The 16,432-nt window shown below is 35.2% G+C and overlaps 1 protein-coding gene across 2 annotated transcripts in view; it reads left to right on the top strand.

Moving 5' to 3' along the window:
* The first annotated feature begins 663 nt into the window (after positions 1–663).
* Positions 664–16,432, top strand: part of AUH (AU RNA binding methylglutaconyl-CoA hydratase) — a 36,381-nt gene continuing 20,612 nt past the window's right edge. For both annotated transcript variants that reach the window (XM_026674057.2, XM_026674048.2), the window contains exons 1-6: positions 664–904; positions 2,702–2,769; positions 2,852–2,939; positions 6,907–6,993; positions 8,444–8,536; positions 12,059–12,115. In XM_026674057.2, coding sequence (XP_026529842.2) covers positions 688–904; positions 2,702–2,769; positions 2,852–2,939; positions 6,907–6,993; positions 8,444–8,536; positions 12,059–12,115 — 610 coding nt within the window. In that variant the 5' untranslated portion in view covers positions 664–687. The remainder of the gene's footprint in view (positions 905–2,701; positions 2,770–2,851; positions 2,940–6,906; positions 6,994–8,443; positions 8,537–12,058; positions 12,116–16,432) is intronic.

Here is a 16,432-nt window from a genome sequence, read left to right as displayed (position 1 = left end):
GCTTGTGTGATGGAATTTTTGCATGTATATAAAGACTGAATTATATTGCTGAATTGCTTTATTATGTAGCCAATATGTTGTTGTATGTTATGTTGCCGAAATGTAAACCATACAAAGCATATATTCCACGATTTAAAAAAAATCACGATACCATTCCTGTTTGTCACCATTAAATGCTTTTAATATTAATTTACTTTTTAAAGCATAAGCAACGCTTTGTTCTATACTGAAATTAAAAAAACAAAATCGGTGAGAATTCCGATTATTGATCTCACGTGTATCAGGCACCACCTTACAGAGTCGAGGCACCAAACAGTAAGTCACACACAAATGAAGGGAAATGCTATTATTTTTGTCTGGCGAGAAGCTTTCTAAGATAATAAATAGGAAAAGTTGACTTGTAACTTCGCAATACGTAAGCCACATACGGCTTGGGCCATTCTTTAGTCCTCGGGGCAGGGCGAAGGGGTAAAGCCAACTCTTCCCGAGTGACAAGAGGATCTCTTTCCATTCATCGGCCGGAGAATCGATCGAGCAAAACCTGCCCTGGGGAGGCCCTACTCCAATGAGGCCACTCCAGGCCATTTGCCGGCTGGGCCCCGCTCCTTTGGCGGCCCGCGCTAAAAGTGGCCGTCACGTGACCGCGCTAGAGACTGGCTTGGCGAGCGTCCTCCTTAGACAGGCAACATGGCGGCTACCGCGGCAGCCAAGGTAGCTCTTAGGTTATTTCACCCTCGAGGGAGTTTCGCCGCCGTCGCCTGGTCGCCCGCCTGCTCCTTCTCCCTGGGCCCCGTGAGGCCGGCCAGCTGTTGTGGCCTGACCGCGGCCGTGAGAAAATACAGTTCCGAAGCCAAAGGACTGGAGGAGGAATTGCGGGTTCGGTATTTGGACGACGAGCATAAAGGTAACTGCAGTAGCCGCCGTGAAAGGAGCGGGGCTCTTTTTTTTTTTTTTTAAACCTGTCATTCAGGCCGTAACCTGAAGCTCCATTTCTCAGGAAAGCCATATGTTCCCCCCTCCCTCCCTCCCTCCCTCCCTCCAGTTCTGCCCAGCAGATAAGGCTTGGCTGCCTCTTTTTGCTTGTCAGACGCGTAGATGGGACGCGTCCATGTCCAATTATCTGTCCGAAATGATGAAGCTGCCTGACCCTTTAAATTGTCCCGTGGGCGGGGGCGGGTCGCGCGAGCCGCCTCAATCATAAAGCGCATGCGCGGCTCTTTCTCGTGTGCTGTGGGTGATGACTGTAACCAGCGTTACAGTCGCTGGTTTTGGAAAAGCCTTAAGCTAGTTTAGGAGACTGGGAAATATGGGTGCCTGGGTTGTAAAGTCAGGATGTCTGATGTGCAGACTTTGAAAGTTCTGCGTTTTATTTGAAGGTGGCCTGTCATTTGGCTGTCGCTGTTACACGTTTATATTTCTAAAAAATACACACTCTACTCTTTATTTATTTATTTATTTATTTTGTCAAATGCTTACAATATAATATAAATAAAAATAAACAAATTTAAATATAAGAAATAGGAACTAATAATTGGTGACAATAGGACAGGAATGGTAGGCATGATTGTCTGCTTATGCATGCTCCTAACCTCTTGGAAAATATGCACTGATAAATACTCAAATCATATTGAAATCTTAAGTGTATAAATGTATCAAGAATTTCTGCCCAGAACTTAAGCTAAAAGCACAATAAAATCTTTGCATTCTACATTGAGCTGATTGGCTGCACCTACACAGATGTACTGATTATGCTTTCTGGAATGATGTACAGGTTATCCTTTGAATGTCATGCTCTTGAATTTTACAATATGTTCAGAGATCAATATAAACGAACTATTTTAGATAAGTAAAACGAGAGGAGTAAAGTGTACTTTGAATGCTTTGTGAGAAAATACTTTACACCTGTAATTTTATGCTAGCTTTAATTGACTTTTCCTATCTTTTTAATAAACGTATGGAAGATTGGGAGGTGAAACACCTCTATTTCAATTTATAGTGTATTATTTATAGTGAATAGATAGTTTCATAGTACAGGTAGTCTTCAACTTGCAAGAGTGCATTTAGTGACTGTTTAAAGTTACTTGTTATTGAAAAAGTAACTTGTGACTGTTTTTCACCCTTGCAACCATTTCAACATCTCCATGGTCAAGTGACCAAAATTCTGACTCTTGGCAACTGACTCATATTTATGATGGTTGCAGTGTCCCAGGGTAATGTGATCATCTTTTGTAACCTGAGCGGTATATAAGTCTAAGTGCTATTGGTATTGCTAACTCTGCCCACAGTCAGCAGTTCAATCCTGACTGGCTCAGGGTTGACTCACCTTCCATCCTTCAGCCAAGAGTGCTGTAAAGCACTACGGAGCAGTATATAATTTAAGTGCTATTGCTATAATGGAATTATGCTTATATAAAGCTAGGGCATACAAGTTTATTTTTCAATGTTATCAGCAATACTCCAAATTATCTACTATAGTTTTTCAAATAAGAAATATATTAAAATATATTTATCAACTAACTATTAATGTGTATTTTCATGCTACTTATTATAGCGCTAAAATTTTCAAATAAATGCACAGCAATAATTTTTCATATAAACTCTTGCATTTTCCCCAAAAGACGTAGAAGTCTTAAAAATGTAGCATGAAATGTTTTGGAATTTATAACTGATTTTTGTAATTATTTTTTTGTCCTGCATACAGGAATTGTTGTACTTGGAATAAACAGAGCACATGCAAAAAATGCACTTAATAAAAATCTTGTTAAAACGGTAAGTAAATGAAACTTTAACTACTTACTAATGTGAAAAACTGAAAATTAGTGTTGATAATGTCCACACCTTTTCTCTGTAGATATCAAAAGTTATGGACGCTTTGAAAACAGACAAAAAAGTACGGACAGTTATATTCCGAAGTGAAGTTCCTGGGGTATTTTGTGCTGGTATGCAAACTTAATTTTTATTATCCATCTGGAAATCCATAATCTATTAAACTCAGAAGAAGTAACTTGGAATCTTTTATTTGGGAATGAAATATAGATATGTTCTATGTTTTAAATAATGTTTGCTGTGCCCTTTTAAGAAAAAAGTTCCGTAATATTTAATGAGATATATAGACTGGAGAGCTTTCCTGACTTTGCGTGTGTGTGTGTGTGTGTGTGTGTGTCTAAATATCTATATCTATGCAGGTAGTCCTCAGATTATGACCATTTGTTCAGCAATTACAAGTTATAGTAATGCTGAATTAGGAAGACTTAAGATATATCCTCGGAATTACAGCCCTTACAATGTCCCTGCAGTCATGTGATCCCTATGCTTGCACCTGGCTTGTGATTACAACATCTCAGTGAGCCACAGTCACACGATCGCAATGTCCAGCATTCTCCAATTACTTCCTAAAAGTAAAGTCAATGGGGAAGCTGGCAGGAAACTGCAATCGTGAGGTCCTGACTTAATGACCCAATGCTTATATAGCTTGTCATCTCACATTCATGATTCTGGATGGCTTACAGTTAAAAACATAAACATTTAAAATTGCCATTGTTTTAAAAACAGCAAATATTACTTCTGTAATTGTCATTGATAAATGATGCAGTCATGTGACATCACATTTTATGACAGTGATAAGCGTTCCAGTCCCAATTGCCTTCATAACCCATGGACTGCCTTTATCTGTTTTTGAACTGAAGCTTCTAAATATTCCTCAAGGGCAGCCCGATGTAAAACAGGAATTAATTAGGGCCTGAGTGATTGAGCATAGAACCTAGGATTGATCTAGGATTGGGTGCGACTGGAACACAACTAAAAGCTGCACAAAAAGACCCTTCTAGCCACAACAGTAATCTCTTCATGGAATAGTTGTGACTCCAGAGCATACCTGGTCCGCCTGGGGAAGTGAAACCATGTATAACTTAGAGATTAGTAGCTCTGGTAGATCATGAAAATCCATGATCGTATCTGAAATTAAGCATTGAAACAAAATCTGCCAAAAGGAAAAGTATGGCGAATTTTTTATTTGTTTGTCTTGTTAGAAATGTGGTGTATATTGTAGCTTTCTAAAATTTGTTATTTTAAGGGTATTTTATCTGGTTCTTCAGCTGCAAAGCTTTTCGGAGCATCTTATGATCAACAAGAAGCAAACCGGTAATATTAAAGAAACTTAGACAACCTGTCATTCAGTGGGTCACTGTTTCAGACGTATTTATTTACTTAAACAGAGGAAACAGAATGACCATGGACAGCAAAAACTCAGTGGGAGGAGGATTTCTGAATTTCTGTCAGCTTATTGAATTTCCTTCTAGGAAGCTGGCAATGAACATTGGAAATCTCCCTCCCTTCCCTTTTCCCTGGCCTGCCCTCCTCCCTCCCCTAACTCACAAAGGATTGGCCATGATGCTGTCAGGGAAAGTTGAAAATGAAAGTCACATGATGATAACAGCGTGGTGGCAGTACTGAAGAAATAGCAACTGGCAGCTCTGAAACAGCCACAACTTTCCTAAATTTTCATTCCTTTGGGGAATAATGGGTCCCTGCATTTTGTAAGTTATCCCATTTGATAATTGATCTTGGTTTAAAAAGATTACAGACACAAGAGTTTTAATAGGATACAGAAGCAATAAAGAGCTACAGAGGAAGGTTAGTTTCCTCTCTTACTAATTATTTTACAGTGATAGATTTATATTGAAGAAAGTTTTTTGAAGTAGAGGATCTAGTTTGTAGCAGCCAATAAAATATTACTATTTACTCCTCATCAACAACAATAATCAGCAACAGAGTGGTCAATCAGCAACAGAGTGGTCAATGTCTGGAATACTCTACCTGACGGTTTCTTCCCCAAACCCCAAAAACTTTAACCTTAGACTGTCTGCACCAACATGCCTACTGTCCCTGTCCTATTGTTTCTTTTTTATATTGGAAATGAAACAAAACTATGTGTTAAATATCTAGTGAGGTCATTATTTTATATTGCTACCATGGTATGGCATCTTCTATGTCTTTTTCTTTAGTTGAGCCTTATAATCAGATACTTCAGCATTGTTCTAAAGTACAGAGCTGCAGTAATTGCATATTCATGCAGCTCACTATTATTAATTTTATCCATTTTAATTAAATAGCAAATGTAAAGGCAGTACATTCTTTATTGTAAGTGTAACTTGTGGCCAAGGCAATAGTTTTGAAGAGACTCTTATTTCTGTTGCCATAATTTTAGCCTGTTCAGTTGTATAGGCTGACAATAACCAGAAAATGTTATAATGTTATTTTCTCTTCTGATGTCACTTGAGTGCCAGTACTTTCGTCAGTTGTTTAAATTTTCTGATATTTAAGCGTTGATTGCTAGTTATCTAGATTAAGAATATAAAAATGGTATATATTCTGTTGCTATTAATTAGAGGCAGAAATTAGATAGCCATTTGCAAAATTATTCTGAAATTGATTTTGTAAGAAGGCATGTGTGAGTAACGTGAGCTTGACTTTTTCAGAGAATAATTTTTTGGATTATGTGAATCTTCTTTTATGTGTTAATAAAGCTGTTAGATATGATCATATAACTACAAACATTCAGACGTTCTTTTGTTTAATAATCTTCTAATTACAATCCTTCCATAATTGCACTCCTCAGTTTCAGGCCAACAAAAATAAATTTCAAGTAGTTAAAAGATGTTGGAAACCGTTTGTCTGAATGGTTGGACAGGGGGGTTGGACTAGAAGACCTCCAAGATCCCTTCCAACTCTTTTATTCTATTCTAAATGAAGACTAATACAGCAATAATTGAAATAGACAATATAAATTGAATATTTTTAATTTGTTGGGTTAGGGGAGCATATGAATTATATGTATTATGGTATCAGTAGGAAATAGCTAATTCTAATGTCCTACTCCAAATGCCTGATATAAACCTGGTATCTCTAAAAATGTATAAATGGCACTTTTTAATCTGACACAGATTTTATTTATTTGTTAATTTTTTTTAATCTTGGCAGAAATAAAATTGGCTATTGCATCACTAATTTTTGTCATCTTCGGCTATTAATATAACGTGAGTGGGATAATTATATAAAATGTTTCAGTCACATTTAATTATGGATGAATATGCATGTGGACCACAATTATAAAACTGTTTATATAGACTTTACATAGAAACATTTTAAATCTAAGTTTAAATAACTGGCTATAGACATAGTAAATTTCTTCTCTTGGGACATTGACTGTATAGAGGAAAGTCTCTTAAATGCTCTATTGGAGCGCTTTGCTTCAGAAGAGACTTAAGCATGAAATTTGAAACAATTAATTTCTGCTGTTGGATAAAATGTATGACTTTTATACATAATTTGTTGGATTGTTTAAGAAGAGGTGTTCCTTATTTTCACTTTCCTTATTTTGTTTGTAAAATTGTTCATTTTGTCAAAACATTCAAAAGATATGGTCATGCTTATAACACAATAGAGATAGTTTTCAGAGCTATCATGAAAAAACAAATGCCTTTTTATATGAACTGTTCCACCCATCTAGAAATTAGCTTGGTTTGTTTTATTAACTTTTTCCTTTTTTTTGTCCTTTATGAAATGACGACTGGTGTATTTCCATGTTTTCCATGAAATATGCATATAAAACATACAATGGAGTATATTTTAAGTACTTTGTAAATTTTATACACATTTTTATTTTATATCCAAATGTTTGTAAAGAGAACTGACAGAGTTTTGAGACCTTGTCAAGAAGTAGGTTTACATTTCCATGTTACTTTTCTTCAAAGTATGAATGGATTATGCCTAGCTCCCAGAAATTCTAGCAAGCCTTATCATTCATAAAAATGCTGATGTACATGCATTTGAAGGTTAGAGAAAATTGGTTGATTTGAACAGAAATTGTGATGGTATTTAAATATGACCATAAAATGTCATTTGCAGGTGCTGACCTTAAAGAAAGAGCTAAAATGCATGCTAGTGAAGTAAGCCTTTTTGTATCAAAAGCAAGATCCACTATTAATGAAATGGGTAAGTACAACTTTCATTGAAATATTACTGATTGAATCAGTCATGAATAGTAGTAGTAAGTAAGGTTCTCAGTGATAAATGACTAATAAATTAAGGCTAATTTTCATTAACATGACAGAGATGTATAATATAATTGTCATTAAAGAATATTACTTTTCTTATACTTTTCTCTGTTATTAGTATTACTGAATTGAGTGTAAATAAACCCTCTAAATGTACACAGAATTTATTTCAGTGAATATCGTTCTGAAGTAAGTTAAACTCTCAGTTTGAATAGGATCAAAACAGAAAAAAAATCAAAATGTTTCCTTGAAAACTTCAATCAGAAACTTTAACTGATTTAATCAGTTAACACTGATTTAATTAAAAACAAATGTATTCTAAACAGTTGGACTGAGAGAGGTAGAAGGAGTAGACCCAAGGCTTTTCTTTTTTCAACAGTATCAAAACATATTTGTAAATAATTCAAAGAGCTTAGAATTATTTGTGTTTCAAGCTGTCAATTCTATTTATTATTTTATGTGTTAAATTTATTTGCTGCCTATCTCACCTTGGGGCTACTCTAGATGGCTTACAATCTGGATCTATAACTAAACATTGCTAAATATTCTTTTGTAAAGAGGGAAATTAAATTCATCAGCACTTAAGAAGGAGTGTTTCCAAAAATTCATAAAAGGTTTTTGATAATGAGGTTAAGAATCCATTAATATTGTAGATATCTGTTATTACCTAAGATTGGAATGGCAGTATTTTAAGAATTTATTGTCTTTCAGTGATAACTTCCTGTTAGGATTGAATCAGTTAACTTGTATTGAAACAAACAACTAAAACTTACATATTTACTAGTAATACAGGCTTGTGAATTCTGGGGTCAAACAATGAGTAGGGTTGTTATTTTTATGCCCTGCTTATGTGTTTTCCAGATCTCTATTAAGTAACAGAATTTTCATCTGAACCTCCTCATCTCATAGCTTTTACTTGAACAAAAGGTAGAGTCTGCAGCCAGAAAGACCTTGGCTGCTTGGAAATGGAATGGCATGTAAATTAAAATAATAAAGTAAATAACTTCCATGTTTGTTAGTTTTATGGATAGACAGCATATCTATTTTGATTTGCAAATTTACAGATCAGGAATTGCTGTTTTGTCATAACTGTTCCTTATAATTAATTCTGGTATCTTGTTTTTTATTGCTGTTAATATCCCAAATTGTAGTCAGAATTTAGTTTGGAGTTAATATTGAAAAAAAAATTATTTTCAAAATCTAAACAGGTATTATTTTGCTTTATATGCAAAGTGTGTGCACAGGAACTTTCTGATTATCCATAGACTCACAAGATGGGCAGCACATAAATTAATAAATAAATAGATATTAGAAATTTCATAAAATTAATTTTATGTTAGAAATATTGACAACTGCCTGAAATTATTTTTGTTAACTTTGCCTTTTAGCTAATCTTCCAGTACCAACTATAGCTGCAATAGATGGCATTGCATTAGGTGGGGGCCTAGAATTGGCTCTAGCCTGTGATATAAGAGTGGCAGGTAAGATTTAGTCCTATTTTTAAAATTAAAGCATTCATCTAAACCTTGTTTAATTCAAGTGTAGGGAAAATGATTTCTGAACACTATTTTAATGCAATTTTGAACACCTCGACTTTGATAATTATTATAGTATTTACATTGGTATTAGTATGTATCTTTTAATTTTTGGATCCAGGGTAAATGTATTTAATCTAATATAAAAAATTGTGATTTGTGTCATGAAAGGGTTGTTGCTAATAAGTACAAAAGAGGATAAAGAAAAAGGCACAGGTTAATGAAGTGTTCACATTAAGACAATTTTTTCCACTTTACAAGAGTAGGTGAAGGGTTTTTAGCATGTCACCTGTCCTGGAGACATCCTCTAGCTTAGACTGTTGGATGGAGGTGATTGTCTAATACTGGAGTGGATCCCTCACCTCTTACTTGTGTCATTCAGATATAGAAAATTACAACATTAATAAAACCAAAGGTGGAAAAAGAGAATTAACCTTTTATCTATTCGTACGTTTTAGTCATAAAACCAAACACTAAATCTAGGCAAGATAATTGCATGATTGTTCTGTAGCCTTATTCTAAATGAGGAAGTTCACAGGAAGGGAGAATGAATTAAAACTTCCTATATCTGTTTGGTTTCCGGTTTGTCGGCTTCGCGGCGGCAGGGATTTGCGAAGCTGCGCGATCCCTGCGCGCTAGCGTTTTTGGGGCTCCGACCCAGACGGGTAGGGCTAGGCTGCCCTGCAGGGGCAGCTGAAGGTAGGGGGATCCGGAGAAGGGTTTGGGGTGTTGCAGACCCCCTCCCGGCCGGCAAAACCCCCTTTTCCCAGGACGGTGCAGCGGCGGTCCGTAATGGCCGCCACAAAGAAGCTGGCAGCCGGGTAAGAATGCGCAGGAGGAAGTGGAGAAAGTGCTTGAGAGGAGAAAGTCTTTCTTGGTTCCTAGGACTCTAAGACATATTTAACAAAATTCCTGAAAAGTATGACTTTCTGAATGGTACCTTCGAGAAGAGGAAAAAAGCGGCAGTTTAATGGTGCTGAAAGGATAGCTTACCCTCTTTTTTCACGGAATAAAAAGTGAACATTAAGAAACCTATTTTTTTAGGTGAAAACTGGCTCTAAGCGGTGAGTGGGAAAAGAGAGGACTAAAAAAATAATATTTGTATGCTAAGACTTTGTTGGAGGAGATGCCTTAAGGATTGAAAGACTAAAATATATTGCAATAAGATTTTAAGAAACAGATTTGGACTTTCTTTTTCTTTAATTGATACTACCCCAGGAGGAGAGAGTGGGAACTCTGTCTTGGTTTGGACTGACTGAGAACTTTGGGATTGTCTTATTTTTCCTTTGGAATATTCTGGCTGTTGTAAGAGAAAAGAAAAGAAAAGATTTATAATGGCTTCTTCTATCGAGGAACTGAGAAAAGATTATGAGCAAGCAAAACAAAATGGTAAAGCTGGTTTGAAAGAAGCCTTCCTTTTTTAGAAATGGCGCTTATTAACTATCAACAAACATTGCAATAGATGAAGACAGCAGAAGAAGAACAAAGAGAGGAAGCCATCTTTAATAAATCTCAGAACTCGACCAAGAGGGAAGGAAGAGGAAAAAGAAGAGAAATAAAGGACTTAAGATTTAAAAAAACATTTAAGAAAGGGAAAAACAAGGTGCAAAATCAATATAAGGATGGTAAACAAAAGGGAAGAGGAATACGACAGAGAAGGGAAGCCAGTAAGGCAGAGGCTAGAAGAAGTGGCGCTAGAAAGGTTTGTTGGGGGAAGAAAGAAAGGGAAAAGGTGGAGAAAAGCTACAAAGTTTTGAAATTAAATGGGAAAAAAGAAATTTTTTTAGGGATAAAGGATAAGTATAATTTCTTCAAAGAGATTTTGCAAGGTACATAAGATGATATTGTAGTATTGTACCAGAAATAGAAAATTTAAATGGCTTGAGAGTTGATAAGAGATTAAAATGTTGGAATGTTAATAATGATTGGTTTGAAAATATAATATGAGGGAGATTTAGAATATTAAACTTTAATTAAAGAGTTTATTAAGATTATGGTATTGATGTTATTATAAAACTTTCATTATAGTATTTTGTTTTTAATATTTAAATCTATTGCTTAACTATGTATTTAATTGTTTTAGATGTATTATTCAGTTAGAATGTACCAAGCAAAATCGGATTGGGTATTTTAAAGATTAATTTGATTAATTTAGTGGGGAGATAGAAAGGCATCATACTCTGATTAGTGATTTCAGGAGAAATTTCTTTCTTTTTAAAGGAATGAGACAAAGGTACAATAGAGAATGGACAAAAGATATAAATATAATGACTCAAATTAAGATGATTAATTAAGATAGAATCAAGAAGAGTGAAATATGTGGAGAAGTTAATATAGAAGACTTAGAATGGTAAATAAAATAAGTAATGATATGTAAGATGAGCCTGAATATAATTGAAGTCCATGAAAAGAGAGATACCTGGGTCCAAGTTACTTTCCAAAAGATCTTTTTTATGTTTTGTGTGTTGTGTGTATATGTTGTTTTTTTGGGGGAGAATTAATAAAACCTTGTAGAAATATAGAATGAGAATAATGGTAACTAAGTCAGAAAGAAGTAGATGAAATAATAATAATAAAATTGAATAAGAGTAAAGAGAAATAAAGGGAAATTGGATAAGAGGTTTTTGTATGTTTATATGGAAATGGTTTAAAACAGAATTATAGTTTATTTGACTTGTTAAATTTATAATGGAAAAAGGTTTAAACATGTAATGGATAATGATGACTTGTGTGTTTTGAAAATTAATAAAACTTGTTTAAAAAAAAAAAAAACTTCCTATATCTGAATTGCTCACTTTAGAAGAAGTGTTTTAATATATTAATAAATGTATACCTTGCTTTTTTCTTTGCATAAGCAACTCAGGTGGTTTACAGCACATAAAAAATAAAAATATAACAACTTTAAAAGCAACAGCAATATATCCCAATTAAAGTATTTATTCATTGGACTGTCCAGTTTACTACAATTTGCCTAGTTCAGCTGGAGATCAGTGTATTGAAAAATACATGAATGCACAAAGAAGAGTATTCTAAATGGGCATATATTGTACACAGAACAATTGCCATACAAATAATTTTGTTTTTCTGGGTGTGAAAATATTAGAAAATCATGACACATACTGGCTTTTTACAAAGAACAGAGATGGATCTTCGCACATGAGCATTAAAAAAGGTTTTATTTCCTACATCCTGTATGCCGTTTCTGAAAAATGAAAGGCCTTACAGAGCCTATTGAGAAAAAAACGTTTTTTCTCATACAACCTAAGGCACAGTTGAATTTGTTTTTGGTTTCTCAGTAAACCATGGCTTAATGCTGAAGTAAAACATAGCCATTGGCATTCTGCCCTTTTCAGTGTTTTCACTTCTATCTGAAATTGTTACAGTGAAGCTATAGTTTATTATACTAAGTTCCTGTTATTTTATTAAAGCAATGTGTAGGTTTTTCAAAAACCAATTTTTCTTTTTTAGCTTCTTCTGCAAAAATGGGTCTAGTTGAAACAAAATTAGCGATCATTCCTGGTGCAGGTATGGATTTTTTTTCATCATTATGTAACTATTCTTTATGAATGTTATTGTTACTTTCCATTTCTTGCATGTTGTCCAGATGCTAGCCAGTTTTGAGCAACAACATTTTCATTCAGAATTTTTTGTATATAACTCTAGGTGGTAAATGTACTTAATATAGACCTGCCTCCTCTTTTTACCACAGCAGCAAGCCTGTGAGATTGGTTGGGCTGAACCAGAGTGTCTGGCCCAAAGTCACCCAATTGGTTTTTATTCCTCAGGGAGGTCTAGAACTCACAGTGTCCTGGTTTCTAGGCCAGTATACTAATCACTTCACCACATTCTGGTGTAAAATGAGTAGTCATGGAGAATGGAAATGAAGCCAGGTTGGGCTAGTGAGGATATCTATCTACTCTTAGACTGTAGGACATTTTGTCTTCTAATACCATTGCACAAGCAAAGAGCATGGATATGCATGCTGCCTATTTTTACTTATGAAGATGTTTAGCATCAGGGAACAACATAGAAATTTACTGCTTGGTACTTGGCCTGCTGCTTAGTTTTCTTCTGTGTAGCAAAAGTCCCCAATCTACCCAAAGGGGAAAGAGAAGTTGCACTTCTTTAATTTTTTTTCCTTTCAATGTACAGGTAGTCCTTGATTTAAAATCACAGTTGAGACCAGAATTTTCATTGCGAAGTAAAGCAGTTGGCTGATTTTATGAGCTTTTTCATCACAGTTGTTTAACTGAATTATTGCAATTGAGTGAATCACACAATCCAGCTTCCCTCATTGACTTGTCAGAAGCCAGCTGGAAAGATTGCAAAAGCTGATCACATGACCCCAGAATACTGCAACAGTTATAAATACACCCAGTTGCCAAGTGCCTGAATTTTGATCATGTGACGTAGGTATGCTGCTATGATCATAAGTGTGAGAACTGGTCATGTCACTTTTTTCCGTGCTGTTGTAACTTTGTACAGTCACTAAAGAAATGGTTGTAAGTTGACGACTACCTGTAGATATAGTTGCACTGGCCAGATGCTCTTAGATTTGACTGATGAAAATTGAAGATCCTTTCCCCTTCAGAATGTAGGAGTTAGAAGAAGGAGAATCAGACTTATTCTACAGGTGAAACTAGAAAAATTAGAATATCGTGCAAAAGTTCATTTATTTCAGTAATGCAACTTAAAAGGTGAAACTAATATATGGGATAGACTCATTACAGCAAGATAGTTCAAGCCGTGATGTGTCATAATTGAGATGATTATGGCTTACAGCTCATGAAAACCCCAAATCCACAATCTCAGAAAATTAGAATATTGTGAAAAGGTTCAATATTCTAGGCTCAAAGTGTCCCACTCTAATCAGCTAATTAAGCCATAACACCTGCAAAGGGTTCCTGAGCCTTTAAATGGTCTCTCAGTCTGGTTCAGTAGGAATCACAATCATGGGAAAGACTGCTGACCTGACAGTTGTGCAGAAAACCATCATTTGGAAACCAAGGACCCAGAGTCTGGAGGAAGAATGGAGAGGCACACACTGCAAGATGCTTGAAGTCCTGTGTGAAGTTTCCACAGTCTGTGTTGATTTGGAGAGCCATGTCATCTGGTGTTGGTTCACTGTGCTTCATTAAGTCCAGGATCAACACAGCCACCTACCAGGAGATTTTGGAGCACTTCATGCTTCCTTCCGCAGACGAGCTTTATGGGGATGCTGACTTCATTTTCCAGCAGGACTTGGCACCTGCCCACACTGCCAAAAGCACCAAAACCTGGGACAATGACCGTGGGATTACTGTGCTTGATTGGCCAGCAAACTCACCTGACCTGAACTCCATAGAGAATCTATGGGGCATTGCCAAGAGAAAGATGAGAAACATGAGAACGAACAATGCAGAAGAGCTGAAGGCCGCTATTGAAGCATCCTGGTCTTCCATAACACCTCAGCAGTGCCACAGGCTGATAGCTTCCATGCCACGCCGCATTGAGGCAGTAATTGCTGCAAAAGGGGCCCAAACCAAGTACTGAGTACATATGAATGCTTATACTTTTCAGAGGTCCGATATTGTTTTGTGTACAATCCTTGTTTTATTGATTGCATGTAATATTCTAATTTTCTGAGATTGTGGATTTGGGATTTTCATGAGCTGTAAGCCATAATCATCTAAATTATGATAAATCACAGCTTGAACTATCTTGCTTTGCATGTAATGAGTCTATCTCATATATTAGTTTCACCTTTTAAGTTACGTTACTGAAATAAATGAACTTTTGCACGATATTCTAATTTTTCGAGTTTTATCTGTATATTGCTTTGTCTTGACTTCATGAAGAAACTATAAATATGAACTATTTCCTACTTCAGTGACTAAGGTCTGAAATGGGGGCATGAAGAGGAAAAAATTCTGGCTTTCATCAACCGTGCGTCACTTTTCTTTATGATAGGTAGCTAAATATTTTCTCTTTTCTCTTTATCTGTTTATCATTTGTCGATTTTTAAATATTTCAAAGCTGGATGAATGTGAATAATGTAAAAATAGATCGTTTGTATACAGGTAGTTCTCGACATGACCACAATTCAGCCCAAAATTTATGTTGCTAAGTGAAATATTTGTTAAGTGAGTTTTGCCCCCTTTTACAATCTTTCTTTCTATACAATTGTTAAGTTAATCACTGAAGTCCTTAATTTAGGAACCTGATTGTTAAATAAATCTGGTTTCCCCATTGACCTTGTTTGTCAGAAGGTCCCAAAAGGAGATCACATGACCCTTGGACACTGCATTGGTCATAAATATGAACCACTTAGCAAGAGTCTGAATTTTGATCACATGACTACAGAGATGCTGCAATGTAAGTGTGAAAAATAGTCATGTCACTTTTTCAATGCTGTTATAACTTCTAACGGTCACTAAAGGAACTGTTGTAAGTCGAGGACTACCTGTAATGCTAATCTGTACCTAAAGCTAACAAAAGGAGGAGAGTTTGTACAAGAAACAAAAAGAGAAGACTGTTTTCTCAGGTCTATCAGTAACTTTTTGACAAAATGTTGGAGAGAGGTTGCTATTTTATTATCTAGTAGATACTTTGTTTATGACATGTCCCTCAAGTGTAAACTGTATAGGAAGTATACACCCCCAAGGATAATAGCGAGTTGCACAAGCTCCTTTATTACTACATGGTAACAATTCATGAAGGTGCAGGCTGGCCATTGAATTGCAAAACATAGCATGTGTTGATATAGCACTGTATCTTTTTTGGATCTGTTAATTTAAGAGGATTGACATGTTTCTTGAACGATACAAAGAGGCACTTAGAAAATCAAAGCATTTTTATACGCAAACTCTTAAGTAATTATCGTAAATCTGATTCTGACTATTTGAGCTCATGATTAACCTGAAGTCTTGATGTTGTAATCAAATTATTTTTCATCATTACTAGTTTGTATGAAAACAACTTTATTTGCTTTTTATATTATTTGAAAATGTTTGTTTTATGCTTACAAAAATAAATACTCTCAAGAGAAATGGTATAGAAAGCAGCTGTCTGAACAGCCAATCTTATTTCCAAATAATTAAATAATGTATATCAAGTGCTACTAGAAAGAGATGAATTAGTTCTGTGTCTATAAATTAAGAAGAATAGTGTGGTTTGCATGTGTTTCCTGCTTGCTATTCCCAAAATAGAATTTGATTCAGATGAATTTCATTGTAACAGATTTAATAAATCGAGCAGTAGTTCCTCAAATGACTTAGACTTAGATTTAGAATAACTTTATTGCCACTTTGAATGTACACTAATTGTTACATTAAATGAAATTTCATTGCCTACAAAAAAACAGATAATGTCCCATTATCTTGTTTTTTAAAAACTTATTTGCATTATATAGCATATTAAATATTTTTTAGATATTCTTCAGTTGTATTGGAATAGGTAATACAGTATAACATCAGGTGACTTTTTTTTACCAGTCTTGCTCCTTAATCATAGTTCAGGGTTCACATATTATCCTTTCTATACCCCAGCAAAACTGACAGAAACCTTTCCCTAAGCTTCAGTGAAGATCAGTAGATTTAGAGAAGGGGAGGAAATGGGTGGTAAATGACAATAGATGATGTTTAATAAACCTAAGCAATATGTATTGCTACAACTGAAAAATGCAGCTAGCTATTGAATGAAAGTCTTCAAAGTACAACATAAATCAACACCCAACATGCTTTCAGTTACAGCTGAGTTAGCATAATGGTGAATTTAAAACATAGATTTTCTTTAGTCGTTATAGAACATGAAGCATGTATTCCGAAGAACAGATTTTTAGAGGTGATGATTATCCATTTTGCA

This window comes from Notechis scutatus, chromosome 2 (assembly GCF_049901735.1).
Source record: "Notechis scutatus isolate UNSWTSFEM ecotype Mainland chromosome 2, rNotScu1.2, whole genome shotgun sequence".
NCBI classification, from domain to species: domain Eukaryota; kingdom Metazoa; phylum Chordata; class Lepidosauria; order Squamata; family Elapidae; genus Notechis; species Notechis scutatus.
This window is presented reverse-complemented; position numbering and strand designations above follow the sequence as displayed.